The following is a 23,188-nucleotide window of genomic DNA, read 5'->3' as shown; positions in this document are numbered from 1 at the left end:
TTATTTCAGGTACAGTCTTTCTCAAGTCAGTTGTCTTTTCTGACTTGGGTCCAGCCTGTTCTCTCCCACCTATGTGGTTACAATCCTTTTGTTTCCAGGTGCTTTCAGGTATCTCTTTGGGGAGGATAGGCCATCTCTTAAGCCAGCTGAAGACCCCCATTGTTTACTTCCCCCTCCTTATATAGAGTGTCCCTAAGGCAGGAAACCTTTGTTTGAAATCCCACCCCCCTCTGGAAAAGTATCAGCTTCAAGATGGATTTCAGTATCAGGTGATGGGGTCACATGTCTCTGTAAGACCCCAGTCTCCATTCTTCCTGGGTTAGCCCACACTACACAGGAAGGCTTGCAGGTAAACAAAGCTATTCACAACTCATTGTTTCTGAAGTACCCTTAATGGTCTCCACTTAATATGACTACATCGGTAGCACAAGTTTATACCTCTTTTTCCTAACTCCAGACATACAAATAATACGTGCAAAAAAATAGAATGAACAGGCTTAGTAGATTATAACCTTTCTAATGATATGTCACATGGGGCATTTAGCATAAAGCATACTTCAGTTATGTCAGGGGTCGGCAACCTTTCAGCAATGGTGTGCCAAGTCTTCATTGATTCACTTCAATTTAAGGTTTCGCGTGCCAGTAATACATTTTAATGTTTCTTAGAAGGTCTCTCTCTATAAGTCTATATATTATATAACTAAACTATTGTCGGATGTAAAGTAAACAAGGTTTTCAAAATGTTTAAGAAGCTTCATTTAAAATTGAATTAAAATTCTGATCTTACGCCGCTGGCCCACTCAGCCCATTGCCGGCCTGGGGTTCTGTTCACCTAGGCCAGCAGCAGGCTGGAGCACCCACAGGGATAAATTAGCTGGTTCTCCACACCCACCTGCAGCCAAGCTCCCCCCTCTTTGCCTCCTTCTCCCCCCCACAATGCGCCGAGTCCCCACTGGGGTGGGAAAAGGTGGGGTGGGGCAGGGACTTCGGGGAAGGGGTGGAATTGGGGTGGGACAAGGGCAGTGCAGGGGTGGGAAGAGGCAGGCCAGGGGCCGAGGGGATCAAGCACCCACTGGGCAGCGGGGAAGTCAGCGCCTTTGGCCCTGGGGTTTGTCCCTAGTTGTATTTCTCCAGCCAATAACCCCAATGTTATTCTCCTTAACAACTAATTCCTGGGTGAATCCCCAGGCTTCATGTAATTTGCACTGGATAAACCTTCATGGGTCTTTGACCTGTTTTTTTTCTTAACAGCATAATAAATCGCAGTACCAGCCGGTGTGCTTCTGGCTGCCTCTCCAAAGCATTTTTCACTCGATCTATGGCCTGTCTCATCTCTCCAGTGGTAGCTTTCCTGATCAACCTGTAACATTTACTCATACTTAAATTTTCCGTTCCTCCTAACTCAGCCCACTGTACTAGCCATGTAGCTAGATTTTTTATATTTACTGGGCATAATGACTTTGTCATCAACTGTAAGTTGATGAACTTGCAGGAATTATTTCTGTTTGTTCTGAGGGTACCTCTCTGGCTGCATCTTTGACAGTTGATCTATGTTCTATTCCTGCTATGGACTTTCCTGACTTCGGCTTTTCCGAACAGTTTTTTATTTTTTTTCTCAATTTAGTATAAAGCCCCCCTCGAGGCCGATCAAGTTCCCTTTTCTCTTGACCCCCACATGCATCCTCCGAATCCTCCAAACCAGATATCATTGGAATCCAAATCCAAATCTCTCCCTTTTTGACATACAGCTGCAACCTGCAGCTCCCGTATTTTTACTTGTTTTTATAATGCTGCTATAGTTTTCTTGTACCAACTATGAGAAACGCTTGCAATTTCTGTTTCCTTAGTCAGTTTTTGAATTAATTGTTTCATCCCTACTGCTTGATTTTTTAATTTATTTTCTTCCCGATCCACCATTTTCTTTTTTTATTCCCTATTTTGTTTTTCCATTTCTTCTAACTGAGTTTGCATTATCTGTGCCTGCCTCACTTCCCTCTCCAAATTTTTCTGGCAAGTTTTAAAATTCTCTTGTAATGTCTGGAACTCCGCACAGATTTCCCCCTTACATGTGATTGCCTGTTTTACAGCCTGCCACGACAGCCACACTCTGGCTGGCTGCCTTTTACTGGCATTAGGGTTGTACAACTGTCCATATTTCTCAAACATGTTTTCTAAGGTGTCACCTGTTACATCGGGTTCAACCACACCTCCCATCCAAGGGCATGTCCCAAATGTGATGTTCCCCTTTGGTGTTATCTGGACTGGTGATCTGCTAGGCCACTCCAATCCTTGACTCTGGGAGCCAGCCTTACCCTGCTCTGCATCTGCCCTGTCCCCGTGTCTCCCTGCACACACACCCCATCCCCATGTGCCCTGCACCCCCCCCTGCATTCAGCCTCTGGCTCAGTGTCACCCCACTAGCTCCTGTGACCCCACCAGCAACCCTGGGTGCCCCATTCTGTCCATCCGCCCGCATCCATTGCCTCCAGACCTGGCCCCACGGGCAGGGTGCTATGAAGAAAGCAGCCCCTAACCCCCTCCCTCCCTGTGACTGGCTGCTCCAGCCATAAGAGAGCAGCTCTCTGTTCTGGTATCACAGCAGCCCCTTGTGGGCAAAAGGTGCAATTACAGGGCTTCCCCATCATAATACATTATTCTGCAATGGAAAGAAAGGTGGGTCACATGAATTCTGCGCTTGCGCAGTAGCACGGAATTGCTCCAGGAGTATCGCATGTGAAGCGTCAGTACTGATATTATCATTGAAGTGTAGGAAATAATCAAACGCTGGTACAGAGGTGCATAGAGCTGTTAGTGTTCTTCCATTAACTGTTCTCCCCTGTTGGCGACGGATAGGGTTGCCAACCAACTTTCTAATTTCTGAAAACAGGACACTACAGCAGGAGCATTGGAATCCTGCCCCTGCTCCGCCTCTTCCCTTGATGCCCTGCCCCTTCTCCATCTCTTCCCATAGCCCTCTGCTTGCTCACCTCCTCCCCCCACTGCATTTCTCATTGCTCAGTTCTCTCCACCTCCCCCACCTCCCCAGCTGGGCTCTCTCTACTTCAGGGATGGGAGCTGCAGCTCCTGACACAGAGACTGTCTGCCCACGAGTTGCAGGTAGGAGGCCTCCCCGGCTGTGCAGATGCTGGCACAGGTTACTCACCCTTTTCCACCTACCCCTACCCCTTCCTACGGTAATCAGACTTTTGGTGTGTGGTCGGTACATCTGACAAGACACTGTACAGGTCCCCTTTTGACTGGACTTTGCAGTTGAAAATGGGACACCTGGCAACCACAGCCACGGACCACACAAATGAGTCAAATCATTGTACATGACTCTGTGATGAACTATTACCCAAGGGCAGGGCCATCCAGGTGTGTGGCTTTCTACAAGCCATTACCCTATGATCCCACTGAGAGTTACCAAAAGCAACTACAGCATTTGGGGGGTTGGACTAGATGACCATTTAGGGGGTTGGACTAGATGACCTTCAGGGGTCCCTTCCAACCCTGATATTCTATGATTCTATGATTCTCAAGAAACTTCCTGAAAAAGCACAAGATCAAATCCGCACAGATACACCCCTGGAACCCCGACCTGGGATATTCTATCTACTACCCAAGATCCATAAACCTGGAAATCCTGGGCGCCCCATCATCTCAGGCATTGGCACCCTGACAGCAGGATTGTCTGGCTATGTAGACTCCCTCCTCAGGCCCTACGCTACCAGCACTCCCAGCTACCTTCGAGACACCACTGACTTCCTGAGGAAACTTCAATCCATTGGTGATCTTCCTGATAACACCATCCTGGCCACTATGGATGTAGAAGCCCTCTACACCAACATTCCACACAAAGATGGACTACAAGCCGTCAAGAACACTATCCCCGATAATGTCACAGCTAACCTGGTTGCTGAACTTTGTGACTTTGTCCTTACCCATAACTATTTTACATTTGGGGACAATGTATACCTTCAGATCAGCGGCACTGCTATGGGTACCCGCATGGCCCCACAGTATGCCAACATTTTTATGGCTGATTTAGAACAACGCTTCCTCAGCTCTCGTCCCCTAAAGCCCCTACTCTACTTGCGCTATATTGATGACATCTTTATCATCTGGACCCATGGAAAAGAAGCCCTTGAGGAATTCCACCATGATTTCAACAATTTCCATCCCACCATCAACCTCAGCCTGGTCCAGTCCACACAAGAGATCCACTTCCTGGACACTACAGTGCTAATAAACAATGGTCACATAAACACCACCCTATACCGGAAACCTACTGACCGCTATTCCTACCTACATGCCTCCAGCTTTCACCCTGACCACACCACACGATCCATCGTCTACAGCCAAGCTCTGCGATACAACCGCATTTGCTCCAACCCCTCAGACAGAGACAAACACCTACAAGATCTCTGTCAAGCTTTCTTACAACTACAATATCCACCTGCGGAAGTGAAGAAACAGATTGATAGAGCCAGAAGAGTTCCCAGAAGTCACCTACTACAGGACAGGCCTAACAAAGAAAATAACAGAACGCCACTAGCCGTCACCTTCAGCCCCCAACTAAAACCCCTCCAACGCATTATTAAGGATCTACAACCTATTCTGAAGGATGACCCAACACTCTCACAAATCTTGGGAGACAGGCCAGTCCTTGCCTATAGACAGCCCCACAACCTGAAGCAAATACTCACCAACAACCACATACCACAAAACAGAACCACTAACCCAGGAACCTATCCTTGCAACAAAGCCCATTGCTAACTGTGCCCACATATCTATTCAGGGGACACCATCACAGGGCCTAATCACATCAGCCACGCTATCAGAGGCTCGTTCACCTGCACATCCACCAATGTGATATATGCCATCATGTGCCAGCAATGCCCCTCTGCCATGTACATTGGTCAAACTGGACAGTCTCTACGTAAAAGAATAAATGGATACAAATCAGATGTCAAGAATTATAACATTCATAAACCAGTCGGAGAACACTTCAATCTCTCTGGTCACGCAATCACAGACATGAAGGTCGCTATCTTACAACAAAAAAACTTCAAATCCAGACTCCAGCGAGAAACTGCTGAATTGGAATTCATTTGCAAATTGGATACTATTAATTTAGGCTTAAATAGAGACTGGGAGTGGTACGTCATTATGCAAGGTAGCCTATTTCCCCTTGTTTTTTCCTAACCCTCCCCCCTCCCCCCCAGATGTTCTGGTTAAACTTGGATTTAAACTTGGAGAGTGGTCAGTTTGGATGAGCTATTGCCAGCAGGAGAGTGAGTTTGTGTGTGTGTGTGTGTGTTTCCTGGGGGTGTGTGTGTGTGTTTGAGAAAGCCTGGATTTGTGCTGGAAATGGCCCACCTTGATTATCATGCACATTGTAGGGAGAGTGGTCACTTTGGATGAGCTATTACCAGCAGGAGAGTGAGTTTGTGTGTGTATGGGGGTCGGGGGGTGAGAAAACCTGGATTTGTGCTGGAAATGGCCCTCCTTGATTATCATGCACATTGTAGGGAGAGTGGTCACTTTGGATAAGCTATTACCAGCAGGAGAGTGAGTTTGTGTGTGTGGTTTTTGGAGGGGGGTGAGGGGGTGAGAGCACCTGGATTTGTGCAGGAAATGGCCCACCTTGATTATCATACACATTGTGAAGAGAGTGGTCACTTTGGATGGGCTATTACCAGCAGGAGAGTGAGTCTGTGTGTGGGGGGGCGGAGGGTGAGAAAACCTGGATTTGTGCTGGAAATGGCCCAACTTGATGATCACTTTAGATAAGCTATTACCAGCAGGACAGTGGGGTGGGAGGAGGTATTGTTTCATGGTCTCTGTGTGTATATAATGTCTTCTGCAGTTTCCACGGTATGCATCCGATGAAGTGAGCTGTAGCTCACGAAAGCTTATGCTCAAATAAATTGGTTAGTCTCTAAGGTGCCACAAGTACTCCTTTTCTTTTTGCGAATACAGACTATCACGGCTGTTACTCTGAAACCAGGTATGGGAAGAAACTTCCCATAGAGACTCTATTCTAACTTCCAGATGGACATTTCTGCAGACAGCTATGGAGTGGAACTGACAGTGCCCTGCACTGGCCTGGATTACACTCTGGATTGTGATAGCCTCATTGCCTCATTGGACAATGAGAGTGGAGACAACTCCTATCCTGGTTGGATGTTGCAAGATTTTGCCATGACCACAGGTCATTTCCTGATTGGTCCATGCCAGTTTTGCCCAGCAGAGTGACCAGGCTGCGCCACCCAACAGAAACACGAGGAAGATCAGATCTAGGTGCAGATTTCACCTAGACTATGCAACCCGGTACCCGGAAGCTGTTCCCCTATGCAACACAGCTTCCAAGACCATAGCTAAGGAGCTAGTACAGATCTTTGCCCGGGTTGGGCTACCCAAGGAGATACTGACTGATCAAGTCAACTTTGTGTCCAAGTTGAAGAAAGCTCTCTGTTCATTTCTCCATGTACAAGCCCTACGGACCTCTGTATACCACCCGCAAACAGATGGCCTTGTGGAAAGGTTCAATAGGATCCTCAAGGCCATGATCAGGAAAGTGGTGAGCGAGGATGGGAAAGATTGGGATACCCTATTGCCTTACCTCATGTTCGCCATCCGGGAGGTTCCGCAGCCTCCACGGGTTTCTCTCCATTCAAACTCCTATATGGGCACCACCCTCGGGGTATATTGGATATAGCCAGAGAAGCCTGGGAAGAGGAGCCAAATCCCGGAAGGAACATAGTTGAGCATGTACTGCAGATGAGAGATCGGATAGCCTGAGTTATGCCCATTGTATGGAGAGAGCACAGGAGACCCAACGAACCCATTATAACCACCAAGCGAAGCTTCGACGGTTCCACCCAGGGGATCGGGTGATGGTACTGGTGCCCACAGCAGAAAGTAAACTTGGCCCAGTGGCAGGGACCCTATGAAGTAATCAAAGCCGTGGGAGAGGTGAACTATAAGGTGCAGCAGCCAGGCTGCCGGAAATCAGAGCAAATTTACCACATCAATCTTCTAAAATCTTGGCACGATCAAGAGGCATGCTTAGTCATGCAGGAGACCCTTCCCCAGGACGATAACTTACATAAGCAAGTGACAGGTTTCAGAGTAACAGCCGTGTTAGTCTGTATTCGCAAAAAGAAAAGGAGGACTTGTGGCACCTTAGAGACTAACCAATTTATTTGAGCATAAGCTTTCGTGAGCTACAGCTCACTTCATCCGATGCAAGTGAGGATATCATCCGACTTAATGCTGATCCAAAAGATCGAGGTAGCCAACATGATTAATCGCAACCGAGATGTGTTCTCTACAAAACCAGGGCGGACGACTGAAACCTATCACCATATCCGCACGATCCCCGGAGCCAAAGTAACATTGAGACCCTACCGAATCCCTGCAGCCAAAAGAGAAGAAATCAGGGCCGAAGTAAAGAAAATGTTAGAATCAGGGGTTATTGAAGAGTCTTACAGTCAGTGGTCCAGTCCCATTGTTTTAGTGCCTAAACCTGACGGTACCATGAGATTCTGTAATGACTTTCGCCGACTGAATGAAATATCCCAGTTTGATGCACACCCCATACCGCGCATCGACGAACTGGTTGACCGACTGGGTAGTGCCCGATTCTTGACTACACTGGATCTGACAAAAGGGTACTGGCAGATTCCTCTGACATGGTAAAGTGGACCAACGCAGCAGAGGGGGCATTCACAGACCTTCGGACAGCCCTCTGTAATGACTCATAGCCCCGGACTTTAACAGGGAATTTATTTTACAAACAGACGCTTCCGAGGTGGGGTTGGGGGCAGTTCTGTCGCAAATGGTGGGAGAAGAGGAACACCCGATCCTCTACATAAGCAGAAAGCTTCTCCCAAGAGAACAGAAATATGCAGTAGTCAAGAAAGAATGCCTTGCTGTCAAATGGGCTATGGAGATACTGCGTTATTACCTCTTAGGCCGGTGATTTACTCCTGTGACAGACCATGCACCCCTCCAGTGGATGCAGCGGAATAAGGAAAAGAATGTAAGAGTCACCAGGTGGTTCTTATCCCTCCAACCATTCCAGTTCCGCATATGGCACAGGGCTGGATGCCACCATGGCAACGCTGATGGTCTGTCACAAGCATACTGCCTGGCGTCCCAAGTTGCCCAACTCTATGGTGTTGAACGGGGCGGGATATGTGACGGGGCAAGGCCAGATGGCTATAGAAAAGTAGTGGGAGATAGATATACTAGCTCCAAGCTAAACAAATCCCTGCTACCAGGATAAGTGAAATGGCAGCTGCATCAACTAAGACACTTGGGGCCAATTAAGAACTTTCCAGAAGGCAGGGAGAATGCTAGGTTGATTGGGACACCTGAAGCCAATCGGGGCTGGCTGAAACTAGTTAAAAGCCGCCCAGCCAGTCAGGTGGGTGTGCATGTCAGGAGCTGTGGGAGGAAGTTGTGCTGTTGGAGAGACTGAGTAGTACACACCATATCAGGCACAAGGAAGGAGGCCCTGAGGTAAGGGTGAAGTGGAGCTTGAGGAAGTGAGGGCTGCTGTGGGGGAAGTAGCCCAGGGAATTGTACATGTCATGTTTCTAAAAGGTCAGCTACCATAGCTGATACTATTAGGGTCCCTGGGCTGGAGCCTGGAGTAGAGGGTGGGCCCAGGCTCCCCCGCACCTTTTCCCCCTGATTAATCACAGACTGGGAGACAACAAAGACTGTGCAAGGAAGGATAACTTCTCCTCACCTCCCTTGCTGGCTTATGATGAAAATGGCTCAGTAGATTGTGACCCTTGTCTCTAGAGAGAGAAGGGTTACCATGGAGGGTCACAGTGAGCCTCCGAGGCTAGCGAAATCCGCCAGGAAACACGGGTCCCATGGAGGCAAGGACAGAGCTTTGTCACAACATTCATAAGCATATTCCCATAAAGCATTATGGGGTGCAACATCACACACAATAGGTGATTATCCCGTGGAACTAACTGCCACATGATGTCATAGTGGGCAAGAACTTAGCAAGATTCAAAGAGGGACTGGATATTTCTATGGACCATAATGACAGGTTTCAGAGTAACAGCCGTGTTAGTCTGTATTCGCAAGAAGAAAAGGAGTACTTGTGGCACCTTAGAGACTAACCAATTTATTTGAGCATAAGCTTTCATGAGCTACAGCTCACTTCATCGGATGTGTAATTATCGGATGCATACGCATCCGATGAAGTGAGCTGTAGTTCACAAAAGCTTATGCTCAAATAAATTGGTTAGTCTCTAAGGTGCCACAAGTACTCCTTTTCTTTATGGACCATAAGAATTTCCAGAGCTGGAATAGTTAATGCACACAACTTCTGGCAGGGATATTAAACCTCCTGCTCCAAGATTCTGAGCTGACTATAAATATTACAGACCAAGATGAGATGTAACACAGGATGATTATCCCCAAATCTGTTACTGTAGGGGTCTTGCACTTCCTCTGCAGTCTCTGATGCTGAAAATAGGACTGGAGTGGACAGGCCTCTGATCTGTTCCAGTCTGTCTATTCCCTATGACTACGTCAGTGGCTCTCAACCTTTCCAAACTACTGTACCCCTTTCAGCAGTCAGATTTCTCTTGCATACACCCAAGTTTCACCTCAGTTAAAAACTATTTGCTTACAAAATCAGACATAAAAATACAAGTGTCCCAGCACACTAGTACTGACAAAATGCTGACTTCCTCATTTTTACCATATAATTATACTATCAATTGCAATATAAATATTGTACTTACAGTTCAGTTGATAATAGAGCAGTATAAACAAGTCATTGTCAGTATGAAAGTTTAGTCTGTACTGACTTCGCAAGTGCTTTTTATGTAGCCTGTAAACTAGGCCACTCTCTAGATGAGATGGTGTACCCCCCCTGGAAGACCTCTGCATACCCAAGGGGTACATGTACCCCTGGTTGAGAACCACTTACCTAAGTGATTTTCCCAAGGTCAGAGAGCGACCAAATGGGAGAACTAGGAATAGAAACCACGAGTCCTGTAGTCCAGCCCACCACCATAATTACAAGCACAGCCTCGCTCCCTCATTCAAGCCTCCAAATGCCGATCTGCATGGTCTGGCCTGGCCAGAGAATGCAGAAAGGCTTTAGCCCATGAGCTCCTCTGCCCCATGAGTTGGGCTGGCAGAACCCGGCTACCCCTCCCTTGATGGCCACCTCCGTTGATTATTTGGGCATGCTCTTGCTCCAGCACTGCTCAGTGATGCTGGCCTGGTTGGTGTTCAGATAAGGGTTGGGTCCCTCCTTTGAAATAGGACAGAGAGGGGGAGACACAGCTGGGATCCCACTCCAGGGCAGTCCTTGCTCCCAGCCCCCACTGCTATAACCCACCAGCCTCCCCTGCCCTCCCAGAGTCAGGGATAGAACCCTGAGGCCCCTGGTGACCCTCCCTATCGCAAACCACCAGTCCCAAGGCCCTTCCCCTCTTCAGCCACTGTTAGCTGTTACCTCCGGCTGCCTGAACCACAGGGACTGGGCTAGCCAGCCCCCTCTTATGGGAAGCAGAGACCCAGCCACTTCAGGGGAGGTGCTGTGAAACAGAAGAAAGGTCCAGTGGACAAAGGATGAGAAGGGGAAACACCACCCCACAGACCAGCATCCTCTGCCCCAGAAGCCAGGGAGGATGCTGGCCTTGGGCTAACAGAGGTTAGGGGGTGCTGGGGTTAGGGGCAGCAGAGTCAGTGCTAGTGGTCAAGGCTGGGCTGACAGGGCTCTATAGTGCCCCCTCTGGCTGGGTGTGGGTCCATGGGGTGCTGGGGACCCCAGCTGCATCAGCCCCTCTAGCTGGAGCAAGGCTGGTGGGGGCTGGCAGGGCTCAGTAATATCCCCTCTGGCTGGGGCTGTGTCACACACAGAGTCCATCCCTTCTTTCCCCATGTAGCTTTCACAATGAAACACAGCAGGGTGATCTTTTGGAAGAACCAGCTGTGCTGGGCATCTGGAAAGCCCTTGATGTATTTGATCTTGGACCATTTGTTGTGGCCTGCCTAGGTAGCATCCATGGCATGCAGGGTCAGGCCCAATGGGCGGGGACCAGGGGTAGCCAGCTGGGGCGTGAACACTGAGGCCAGAATGTAACATCTGTATGAGGCAGATGCCCTCCCAAATGTGCTGGGCAGGGACATGGGTGTGAGCTCCTGAAACACACACACATTACACAGCTGAGTGAGAGCTCCTGTAACACACACACACAGATCACAGCACAACCCTCTTGAAACACGCACACACACACACATACAGCCATGTGAGAGCTCCTGGAACCACAGGGGCTAGAATTAGGGGTGCTATGCGTCATAGCACCCCTAATTGAAGTGGTTTCCAATACATACAGGGGTTAGGGTTTGGTTCACTGGCTCTCAGCAGCCCCCCAATACAAACTGCTCCAGTCCCGCCCCTTGCCTGTATCGCGCATAGACACAGAGCGAGCGCTGCGCACACACCCACCACACACAGCCTGGGGTGTGATCTCCTGTGACACACGCACCAACACCGCACAGCCGAGCAACACACACGACACAGCCCGACCTTTGTCCTTCTGTCACACGCGCTGCCCCACTAGTTCCCCCTCCGCTCCCAGAGCCGGGAGAGGACCCAGGAGTCCGGGCTCCCAGCTCCGCACAGCACAGCGGGGCCCCGCGCACAGCCCAGGGGCGGGGACCGGGTTGTCCCGTTTCGGGCTCCTGCCGCCCGGGGACCAGGTGCCGCGAGCGCCCCCAGCGGCGGGACTCGGGACCCAGGCGTCCGGCGGGGGACTGGGCGGGAGGGTCGCTGCGCTGGGGCCTCCCCCGGCTGCTGGAGCTGGCGGCGCAGGCGCGGGGCCGGGCGCGGAGCGGGCAGGAGGCGGCCTCGGGGAGGCACCAGCGCGGGGCGGGAAGTCGCTGCCCGGGCGGAGGAAGCGGCCGGGGCCGGAGCCGAGCGCGGCGATGGCTGCAGCGGGGCCGGCGCAGGTAGGACGCGGGGCGGGGACTCCCCGGCCGGGCACTGGCTGGTCCCGACGGGGGCCGGGACCGGGTCCCTCCCGCGCTAGTGACCCCGGGGCTGGGGGCTGCCGCTGCCGCAGCCGGAGCGCTGGGGCCGGGGAGCGGCGCTGGGGGCCCCGGGCCGGGCGGACACGCGGAGCCGGGCGCGTCCCCTTGCCCCGGCGGGGCCCCGGGCTGGGGCTGGCGCGGAGGGTGCTGAGTGTGTAACGCTTGTGCCAGCAGCTGCGGGTGGCGTTTGAGGACGTGGCTCTGTATTTCTCCCGGGAGGAGTGGGGGCTCTTATCCCGGCCAGAGAAGCAGCTGTACCAGGACCACATGCTGAGGAATTACCAGGCCCTCGTTTCCTTGGGTAAGGACCAATTTCCCTTCTTTTACTCACAGCTATAAGTTCTGGCGGGTTCCCTTGATGCCTCACCTGCTAGGTGGTGGCAAATATCAGTCCCTTTCAGGCTCGCTTCCTGTTAAAGGAGAAATCAGGGCTATAGAGCCTGGATCTAATCTTAGTCTAACATTATGTACCTCAGTCCTGCAACAGAGGTGGTTGCAAACAGCATATGAGGAACAGCCTCTTCTACGAATCCCAGCCCAGACACAGAGGGCAGCAACTCTGCCTCAAGGACTGCTTCTAGTTAGACAAATAAGGCAGGAAGAAAACTCACCTACTGCTTGTAACAGCTCCCCATCTCCTCCAGAAAGAATGAACATCATAAATTTAACAACCGTACAGTTGAACAATGCTGCATCCTAAGCAAAAGAACTGATAGGTCTGTGTAATGGAGCCACCTTGTGCCACGTGACTCCACCCGCAAAGCAAATTGAGAAGGTTCCATAGCTTCAGAGTAGGAACCAAACTTGCCTCGTGGGAGATGGGAAGAAATCTCCTCTAAAGAAGGTTTATTTCATTATTCTTCTGCTTGGGATCACTTGGGCTGTCCTCAACTGAGAGCAGTGTCCCGCTGTAGCAGGTACTGTGCAAACAAACCCTGACCGAGATCGGGGTCTCATCGTGCCCAGTGCTGCACAGACACACCCTGACCGAGATCGGAGCCCTGTTGTGCTGGGCTGCACAAACATATAAATGTGTCCCTGCCCCCAAAACTTGAGTGAAAAACTGATTCTTTCCCCCCAAACAGGCTATTCAGATTCCACACCAGACTTAATCCACCGGATCGAGCTCGGGGAGGCAGAGCTCCGGATCTGGGATGCCGAGGACTCCAGGGAAAGCTCCAGGTGTGAGAGCCCCTCCTTAGGTGAGTCATAATAATCCAGTCCCTTCTGATTTATACAGTTGCTAGCAGAGGGCTCCTTAATGTAGAAGTGTAACAAGGGGTGGTCTTGGGTGATACAATTGAGAGTATCAATTCAGGTTGAACTGCTTAAAGCAGGGCAGTTACAGCCCAAGGCTGGGGGTCCTTCACTACTAAGGCACATCAAATCAGCCAAACAGAGAGGATTTCTGTTTCACCCCAGTGGCTAACCAGAAGTCATACAAGCAATTCCCTCAGATAACCCAGTTCCCTTGTATCACCACCCATAGCACTCCTTATAGGAACAAATGGTTATGAAAACCAGTGTCCCCAGTTAAAGAAAAAGGTTCTCCCGATCCCAAAGGACCAAGCCCCACACCCAGGTCAATATACAATTCAGATTTCACCCACAAATCACACTGTTACCAATCCTTTACAATCTAAAATCTAAAGGTTTATTCATAAAAAGAAAAGAAATATAAATGAGAGTTAAAACTGGTTAAATGGAATCAAATACATACAACAATTGCAAAGTTCTTGGTTCAGGCTTGTTTCAGGCTTGATGGAATTACATCCAATGCATGGATGGGCCATTCAGTCCTTTGTTCAAAACTTCACTTGTAGAGAGATTATTCCGGAGATAAGGATTGGAAGCAGGAATGAAGACAAAATGGAGGGGTTTCCAGAGCCTTTTATACCCTCTGCCATGTGGAAGGAAACCTCTTTGTTCTTACTGTGGAAAATCACAGCAGCAAGATGGAGTTCGGAGTCACAGTGAACTTGTCTGGCCTTGATATCTATGAATCACAAAACTGTAGGCCTAGAAGGGACCTTGGTAAATCATCTAGTCCAGTCCCCTGAAGTGAGGCAGGACTAAGTATTATCTTTCTAGATCATCCTTAATAGGTGTCCGTCTAACCCAGAGGTGGGCAAAGTTTTTGGCCTGAGGGCCGTATCTGGGTGGGGAAATTGCATGCAGGGCCATGAATATAGGGCTGGGGCAGGGGGTTGGGGTTGGGGTGTGGGAGGGGGTGCAGGAAGGGGCTCGGCAAGGGGTTGGGGCAGAGGAGGGGTGCGGGGTGTATGAGGGAGCTCAGGGAAGGGGAGTGCACAGTGCGGGAGGGGGCTCGGCAAGGGGTTGGGGTGTAGGAGGGGTGTGGGGTGCAGCAAGTGGCTCAGGCCAGGGGGTTGGGGTGCAGCAGGGGGGCTCAGGGCAGGGGATTGGGGTGCAGGAGGGGTGCAGGGTGCGGCACGGGGCTCAGGGCAGGGGGTTGGGGTGCAGCAGGGGGGCTCAGGGCAGGGGATTGGGGTGCAGGCAGGGGGCTCAGGGCAGGGGTTGGGGTGCAGGAGGGGTGCAGGGTGCGGCGGGTGTTGGGGTGCAGGCAGGGGGCTCAGGGCAGGGGGTTGGGGTGTGGAGTGCAGGAGGGGTTCGGGAACTGCAGCCAATGGGAGCTTCAAGGGAGGAACCCACAGGCAAGAGTGGCGCTCGGAACCCTCTGCCCCCAACCCCTCGGGGGCCGCAGGGACGTGGTGCCGGCCGCTTCCTGGAGCGGCCTGGGGCCGGCGACCCAAAGCCCCAAGGGGCAGGATCTGGCCTGTGGGCTGTAGTTTGCCCACCCCTTGTCTAACCTGTTAGTAACCTTCAATGATGGAGATTCCACATCTTCCCTTACACTTAGGAACTTATTCTTAATCTCTAAATGTAAATCTCTCTTGCTGCAATTTAATTTGCTTCTTGTCCTGACTTCAGTGGATAAAGAACAATTTATCACCCTCCTCTTTGTAACAAGCTTTTACGTACTCGAAGACGGTTATCAGCAACCCTCCTCTCCCCCCCCCCCCCCCGCAAGTCTTCTCTTCTTCAGACTGACAAACGCAATTTTTTTCAACCTTTCCTCATAGGTCATGTTTTCTAGACATGTAATAATTCTTGTTGCTCTCCTGTGAACATTTCCAATTTATTCACATCCTTCCCAAAGTGTGATGCCTTGACTGGACACAGTACTCCAGTTGAGGCCTTACCAGTGCTGAGTAGAGTGGAATAATTACTTCTCGCATATTGCTTGCAACACTCCTGCTAATACATCCAACAATGACATTTGCTTTTTTTCCCCTTATAGGTATTCCATTGTTGACCCATATTTAGTTTGTGATCCACTATAACCCCAGATGGTTTTCTGCAGTACTCCTTCCTAGGCAGTTACTTCCCATTCTGTATTTGTGTAATTTTCTATTCCTACCTAAGTGTAGTACTTTGCGTATGATCTTATTGAATTTCATCCTATTTCATTCTGACCATTTTTCCAGTTTGTCAGGATCATTTTGAATTCTAATCCTGTGCTCCAAAGGGCTTGCAACCCCTCCCAGTTTGGTATCCTCCGTAACTTTGAGTGTATTCTCTGTGTCATTGTCCAGATAATTTCTGAAGATATGGAATAGAACCAGACCCAGGACAGATCCCTGCAGGATCCCACTCCATATGCCCTTTCAGCTCATTTGTGAACCATAGCAATTACTCTCTGAGTGCGGTTTTCCAACCAGTTGTGCAACCACCTGATAGTAGGTTTCCCTATAGTAGGTATGGGAAGGTGATGTATTGTAGGTTTTTCCGTATAGTAGGTATGAGCATTTCACTGTAATGTTCTAAAACTGTCCCGCGTTCCAGACAGCTGCTGCTGGGGCAGTGAACATATTTGGGGGCCAGACAAAATCATCCTGCGGGCCACCACTTGGAGTACCATAATGTATGGGCTGGGTGTGAGGGAGAGGGTGGTGGAATGGCCTTTGTCACATCCCCTCTCCTCCTGCTCTCTCAGGAGCACGAAATCTTTGTCACTTACATTGCTTCAGTGTCAATGTTTAGACACCCCTCAGCCTTAACATGATCTGTGACTGTCTGTAGATCAGAGGCCTGCTGTGTGGCAGCCATTCACTCCTAGCTCAGCAGTGTCACTGATTGGGTTGTGAAACAATACAGACCTGTTTTGCAGGTTACATCACACAAATCCTGAGTGACTTGTCATGCCCTTAACCCCTTTCCCACCACTCCAAAACGCCCACCTTCTTGAGGATTTTAGTTTAGTTTTAGTTTTATACAAAAGAATGAAACATCAGGCCCAAGGTGAATGACTTTAGAAGGAATTCTTAGAAAAGGACTCGCTCCCCATAGAGGAATAAACTACGATGTTCTAAGCAGCTTTAAACCGGTCTCACTGCGTTTAGTTTTAGTAGCTCCTTACTAAGTAGTTTCAAAGCAGTATAGTTAAAGCGGCACAAAAACTGGTGAACAGGCCTCATATTATAAAAGAGAAGAAAGTGAAGACACATGTAAAATTTAGTTGGGGTTGGCCCTGCTTTGAATAGGGGGTTGGACTAGATCAGAGGTTCTCAAACTGTGGTCCATGGACCACCAGTGGTCTGCGAGCTCCATTCAGGTGGTCCGTAGATAGTTCCCTTTAAGCCTAACAGTGCTCCCCTTGATTGACTCTTAAGTAGCAAGCAGCACTAGGTTTGGTGGGGTTACTGCTTGGTGTTTTGTATGATAAAGACCTTATTTGCAAGCTCTTTGAGGCAGGGATCTGTGTGCAAACTCCCAAGCCATGTGTTAATGTGCCCCAGAGCCTATAAAAACTCAACGAGTACGCTGTGAGTTTTTGAGCTGGTGACACACACAACACGATGTGAAACCAGGAGAACTTTGCCTGTTTCTACAGGGCTCTGTTGCATTTGCACAGCATGGGTCCTAAACACTCATTTAAAATACCCGTAACCAACCGCTTGATATTTTACTGCCCTTTGTATTTTCAGTGTTGTCACTTGTTTGTGCTTTTGTTTTGCTGTTTGTGTCACTTTATTATATATTTTTACTGTTCTGTGTGTGTGATATATTAATCAAATTACAGTTGACATCTCAGAGAAATTGCATAAGCCTAAGTGAATGACTTTTATTCTCCTTTTCAATATCAGAAAATACTGTATTAATATTTGCAATGAGAGCATGAATATTGCTAGTTGACACGAGATTTGTTTAGCATCTTAAAGCTGAGCTATGTGTGCAGATAATATGCATGCAAGCGAGATAGTTAATTATTATTAAGGTTTTTTTTAATACAGTGCTTTTATCCAAAGTGCTTTACAATAGTTAGCTAATGGCACAAACAACGTTTGGAAAGATCATTAAGTGGTGCGCCGAGACCCTCAGGAATTTTCAAGAGGTCCACAAAAAGAGAAGTTTAAGACCCATTGGACTAGATGACCTCCTGAGGTCTCTTCCAACCCTAATCTTCTATGATTCTATGAAAATAAAAACCTCTGATAGAAATAAAACCAAAATCAGATTGAAAATAAACCGTGGACCCATTTTCAACTGTGTTAGCACTTAGGGGCCCAAGTCCTGGATCAGGGCCCCTTTGTTCCAGGTGTTGCCTGTTGCCTGGGCAGGCTATAGTTCAAGCACAAAACAAGACTCACAAGGTGCATGACGCACATGGGAACAGGCACCAGGTGCTGCACAAACAACATAGGGTAGAACCACCCAGAGTCAGGCTGCAGATTTGTTATGGCATTTCATATCAGACATTACAGAGCAGTTACAGTAAATTTAGTAAAAGCCACAGGTTACTAAACTTACTGTGACAGCTCCATAATTTTTAATAAAACATCTCCTCCTCCTCGCCCTGCCCAGGGGCACCAACCGCCCAGCAGGTCCCCCAGCGCTCCAACCCTGACCCCTGCCTGGTGTAGAGGGGTTGGGGTGGGCTAGAGTGGATCTGAGTGGCAAGGCCATTCACTAAAGTTTGGCTTCCTCCCCCCACCATAATGACAGGAAGGAGGGGCATAGCTGAGTGGCACTGTAACCTGGCATGCCAGGTGTCAATTCCCAGAGCGAGGTCTTTGATCCCGACAGGAGCCGCCGTTGCAGAGTGAGGCACCCATCCAAAAACCAGTCATGGACAAATGTGGAAATCGCTCCATTCGTGACATTTTTCCTTCCTTGACAAACCTGTAGCCTTAACCGTGAGCTAACACCGGGATTGCCTCTGCTCTCCCCAGCAGGGCTCGGGATCCTGGGGGGAATGAGGACACCACCTGAATGTGGGGAGAGCGCAGCAGGAACGCAGGATCCCATGACCCACAGGGGGATCCATGCACAGGACGCAGTCCATCCCCAGGGTGGACTCAGCCAGAGACCAGATGTGGCTGCACACCAGAGACTCCCTGTGGGCCGGCGCCCCCACCGCTGCATTGACTGTGGTAAGAGGTTCAGCGACCCACTTGCACTGACCCAGCATCGGTGCATGCACCCCAGAGAGCAACGGTATCGCTGCGCTGACTGTGGCAAGGGCTTTGCAGAGAGCTCAAAGCTGAGAACGCACCAGCGCACGCACACCGGGGAGCGGCCGTACCGCTGTGCTGAGTGCGGCAAGGGCTTTGCACAGATTTCACACCTGAGGACACACCAGTGCACACACACCGGGGAGCGGCCACGCTGCTGTGTTGACTGTGGCAAAAGCTTTGCGCACAGCTCAAGCCTCAGAGTACATCAACGCACGCACACCGGGGAGCGGCCGCACCGCTGCACCGACTGTGGCAAGAGCTTTGTACAGTTTGCACACCTGAGAATACACCAGCGCACACACACCGGGGAGCGGCCGCACCGCTGTGATAATTGTGGCAAGAGTTTCATCAGTCCCAGTGCGCTCACCAGACACCAGCGCGCACGCACCGGGGAGCGGCCGCACCGCTGTGCTGACTGCGGGAAGGGCTTTGCACAGAGCTCACACCTGAGAGCCCACCAGCGCACACACCAGGGAGCAGCCCTACCGCTGTCAGAATTGCGGCAAGAGCTTCAGCAGCGCCAGTGCAGTGACCAAACATCAGAGCACGCACACCGGGGAGCGGCCATTCTAATGCACTCTCTGCAGCAAAAGCTTTGCACGCAGCTCACACCTAAAAATACACCAGTGCACTCATGCCGGGGAGCAGCCGTACAGCTGTGCTGACTGTGGCAAACGCTTTTCTCAGTTGGGCAACCTCACCCGGCACCAGATCACTCACACCAGCACCCTTGTATCACTGGCAGGGCCTGTGGGGCTTCTGGCGGCCTGTGGGGCTTCTGGCAACCCGTGGGCCTGACCCAGCGCCAGCAGATGCAGACCAGGGAGTGGTCCTGTCCCCATGATGCCCAGCAGAGAGACTGTGTGGGGCAGGAAAGAGGACTTTGCTGAGCAGTGTGGGGAAGAGCAGACAGGTGTGGGGATTTTAGAGTAGATGGTCACAGCTTACTCCATTAGGGACCCCCTGCATCTAGCTGGGATCCACCTAGGATATCCCCTCCCCTCATCTAGCTGGGATCCAGCCAAATCTCTCTCTTTCTGTCCCATACACATACATACATACACACACATATCTAGGTAGGATGCAGCCAAGACACATACCCCACCTCCCCATCTAAATGGGACCCAGCCAGGAACTTTTCACCACACCTACCCTGGTTCCAGCTGGGGGTGACTCTTGGGCAACATGTAGAGGTGGGATTTGCAGACCTGTCTCAGCATGGATTGGGCTGAGGGGCGGGGCAGGACAGGCCAGTGCGTGTGATTGAAAGAAGACTCAGGAACTGCTCATGCCGTCTACTTTAAGTAGAAATGTGATGAACTACGTACCTAATGTGTAACAAAGGTCTGTCTAACCTGGTGTATCTTTGCTATTAAACAAGCTGATGCTTTCAGATGTCATGGGGAAAAGCCTGGGTGAAGTGTAAATCTTTAAGACGAACCAACCAAAATGTTCTAGGGCCTCACTGAACATGGGCCTCATGAACCATGTGACTGGCAGGTGCACAAAGAAAGTTTCCCATTCTATGCCAAAAAACCCAAAAATTTTGCACACCATATTTTAATATTCTGCATATTTTATTTGTCAAAATAAGACAATATAATTATGCTAATTTCAATTATTTTGGTAATTTATTTCAAAATACCTGTCAGCAACTGTGTCTATAACAATACAAAGAACTAAAAAAAATTCAGGAAGTGATTTTTCACAAATAGATTCCTTACTAGACTTATTAACACAAACTTTGAATAATTCATTTAAACTACAATATAGAAATGTATTTCCTGCACCCCTCAGAAGCAGTGCAAAGCCTTGGGGGAGCCAGGAGTAATGGAGAAGCTAAGGGAGAGGGAAGTAATTGCTGGGAAGGAGCCTGGAGTGAACTTTGAGAGTTGTTGGGTGTTGGTGGGAGAAGTATGGAACAGGGTTTGGTTTTGTTTTGTTTTTTTTGGGTGGGGGGGGAGAATTGTTAGAGAGTTGGAGAACCTCCCTTATGGAGACCTTGACCTCACCCATTCAATCAGACACCTCTGATCCTGTCCCCATGTGTCTCTGCACCCCCACTTGGCTCAGTGTCACCCCTCTGGCTCCTGTAACCACCACCCCCCAGCAGCCCCATGTGCCTCACTGTGTCCATCCCCCTCATATTGCCTCCACACCTAGCTCCATGGGCAGGGTGCTGTGAAGAAAGCAGCCTCTAACCCCCTCCCTCTTCTCCAGCTGTGAGCCAGCTGCCCTCTCTTTTGGTGCCACAGCAGCCCCTAGTGGGCAAAAGGTGTAATTACAGTGCTTCCCCATCAAAATCAATTACTCTGCAGTGAAAAGAAATCTGCAAGGCCTATGAATTCTGAGCTTGCACAGTAATGCAGAATTCCTCCAGAAATATCGCATATGAAGCGACGCTACTGGTGTTTCAGTCAGATGTAGGGAATAATCAAGCCCTGGTACAGAGGTGCGTAGAACTGTTAGTTCTTTCATTAACTTTCTGTTGGCCATGTAGTTGCCAACTTTCTAGTTTCTGAAAACAGGACACTATAGCAAGAGCACTGGAAGTTTCCCCTGTCCCACCTCTTCCCCCGAGGCCCCTGCTCTGCCTCTTTCGTTGATCCCCGACCCTTCCCCCCGCATTCCCCTCTCCCCTCCCACCGCATTTCTTGTCACTCAGTCTTCACTCTACCTTCCCCAGCAGCACTCTTTCTACACTGGGAATGGGATGGGAGCTGCAACCCTGACATGGAGACTATCTGTCCACAAGATACAGATAGGAGGTGGCCCCAAGAGTGCAAGGGCTGGCATGGGTTGATGACCCTCTGCCGCCTACCCCCACTCATGATAACCAGACTTTTGGGGTGTGATCGGTAGATCTGACAAGAAACTGGGCAGATCCCCGTTTGACTGGACTTTCTGGTAAAAAAATGAGATACCTGGCAACCCTAGCCACGGACCACGCAATTGAGTCAAATCACTGTATATGACTGATGAATTACTATCCAAGGACAGAGCAATCCAGGTGTGGGAAGAGACTTTCTATAGAGCCAGTGTTCTAACATCCAGATGGACATTTCTGCAGACAGCTACGGGTCTGATGAAAAAAGCGTGGAGTCATGCAAAGTTGGACAAACAAGTGCATGGCAGAGAGCCCACGGAAAGTAACATGTGGAGGTAGGTTACTGACCAGATACGAGCCAGTTGATGATGTGACAGGTTGTAAACCCCCCCCCCCCCTTGCCTTCTGGGATGCCACCTGGTGTACTGGGATTTCACTGAGCCTGCCTGCTCCAGTAACCTGGGTTCCCTGTCCCTGTTTGGCTGTCTTAGGCTCTGCAGCCTCTGGGAGCACACAGCTGTAGAATCACACAGTCTGCGAACAGCTCTCTGTGAGAAGACTCAGCTAGGAAATCGCCCACCACTCAAGTGCAGCTCCCCTCTGGAAAGTACACCCAAAATAATATTGTATGGCACTGTAAAGAAATCTGTACAACATAAGCTCATAAATTCACCCCCTCCCTCAATATGGAGGAAGATATGCACAATCCCCCCCCCCCCATTATGAATTGCACAGCTGGATTTAATAATTAAAAAAACCCCAAGTTTGTTAACTATAAAAAGCAGGCTTTAAGTGATTATAAGGGATAGCAAATGCAACAAAGCAGATTACTAAGCAAATCAAACAAAACGCTAAAACGTCTAAGGCAGTGGTTCTTAACCTGGGGTGCACTCACCCCCTGGGAGTGCGAGATGCCCTTTCTGAGGGCGCGAGACATGCCAGATTTTTTTAGTAGGCAAATCATCAAAAACACAAATTAAGCGCAGACACGTAAGTACAACTACTTTGTTTCATCAAACCTATGTATTAATTAATATTATACATTTTTTAACGATTACTGTAATATACAAACAGGTTTAAAGAACTGATGTACTTCAACGATTTTTGATAAGGGGTGCGAGAACCTATTTTGAGAACCAAAGGGGTGCAGGCTGCAGTAAAGGTTAAGAACTACTGGTCTAAGGCCATGTGTACACTACACAAGTTTTGGCGACACTGCCATGACGTTAAAAGTCGGGCAACATAGCCACTGTTTGTCGGCTCTTTTGCCGACAAAATACTTCCACCCCCAGCGAGCGGAGTTCGCATTGTCTGCAGGAGTGTGCTTCTGCCAACAACACGCCGTTCACACTGGCACTTGCTGCGACAAAACTTTTCTCTTTTGTGGGGAGGGGGAAGTTAACACCTCTGAACTACAAAAGTTTTGTTGTTCAATTGTGCATGTAGAAATAGCCCCAGGCTTTGTCAACGCTGGCAGATGTACAGTGCCAGCAGTTACAGCGACGCTCAGAGATCGCTGCAGGGAAACCGCTGTTGTGTGTTCAAATGGTCAGCTGCCTCTGCAATAGTGTGAACACACTTGTGGCACTTGCATCGGCATTCAGAGCAGTGCACTCTGGGTAGTTATCCCACAGAGCATGTCTTCCTCTTCTGCCGCTAACTGTTTTGGGAAGTGAAGAGGAGCTCGACATTGATCTCACCACGCATAGTAGCTACAACACGAGATTGCTCATGGCATTCACAG

At 49.7% G+C, this 23,188-nt stretch overlaps 1 protein-coding gene across 1 annotated transcript; it reads left to right on the top strand.

Moving 5' to 3' along the window:
* Positions 1 to 11,906: 11,906 nt before the first annotated feature.
* LOC144267049 (uncharacterized) lies at positions 11,907 to 20,161 on the top strand. Its single transcript, XM_077820703.1, has 4 exons — positions 11,907 to 12,000; positions 12,256 to 12,382; positions 13,167 to 13,283; positions 18,333 to 20,161. The coding sequence occupies exons 1-4, from the start codon at positions 11,977 to 11,979 to the stop codon at positions 19,280 to 19,282; spliced, it is 1,218 nt and encodes a 405-aa protein (XP_077676829.1). The 5' UTR covers positions 11,907 to 11,976; the 3' UTR covers positions 19,283 to 20,161.
* The last annotated feature ends 3,027 nt before the right edge of the window (positions 20,162 to 23,188 follow it).

This window comes from Eretmochelys imbricata, chromosome 6 (genome assembly GCF_965152235.1).
Source record: "Eretmochelys imbricata isolate rEreImb1 chromosome 6, rEreImb1.hap1, whole genome shotgun sequence".
Taxonomy (NCBI): Eukaryota; Metazoa; Chordata; order Testudines; family Cheloniidae; genus Eretmochelys; species Eretmochelys imbricata.
Note: the sequence above shows the minus strand (reverse complement) of the source record. Positions and strands in the feature narration are given on the sequence as shown.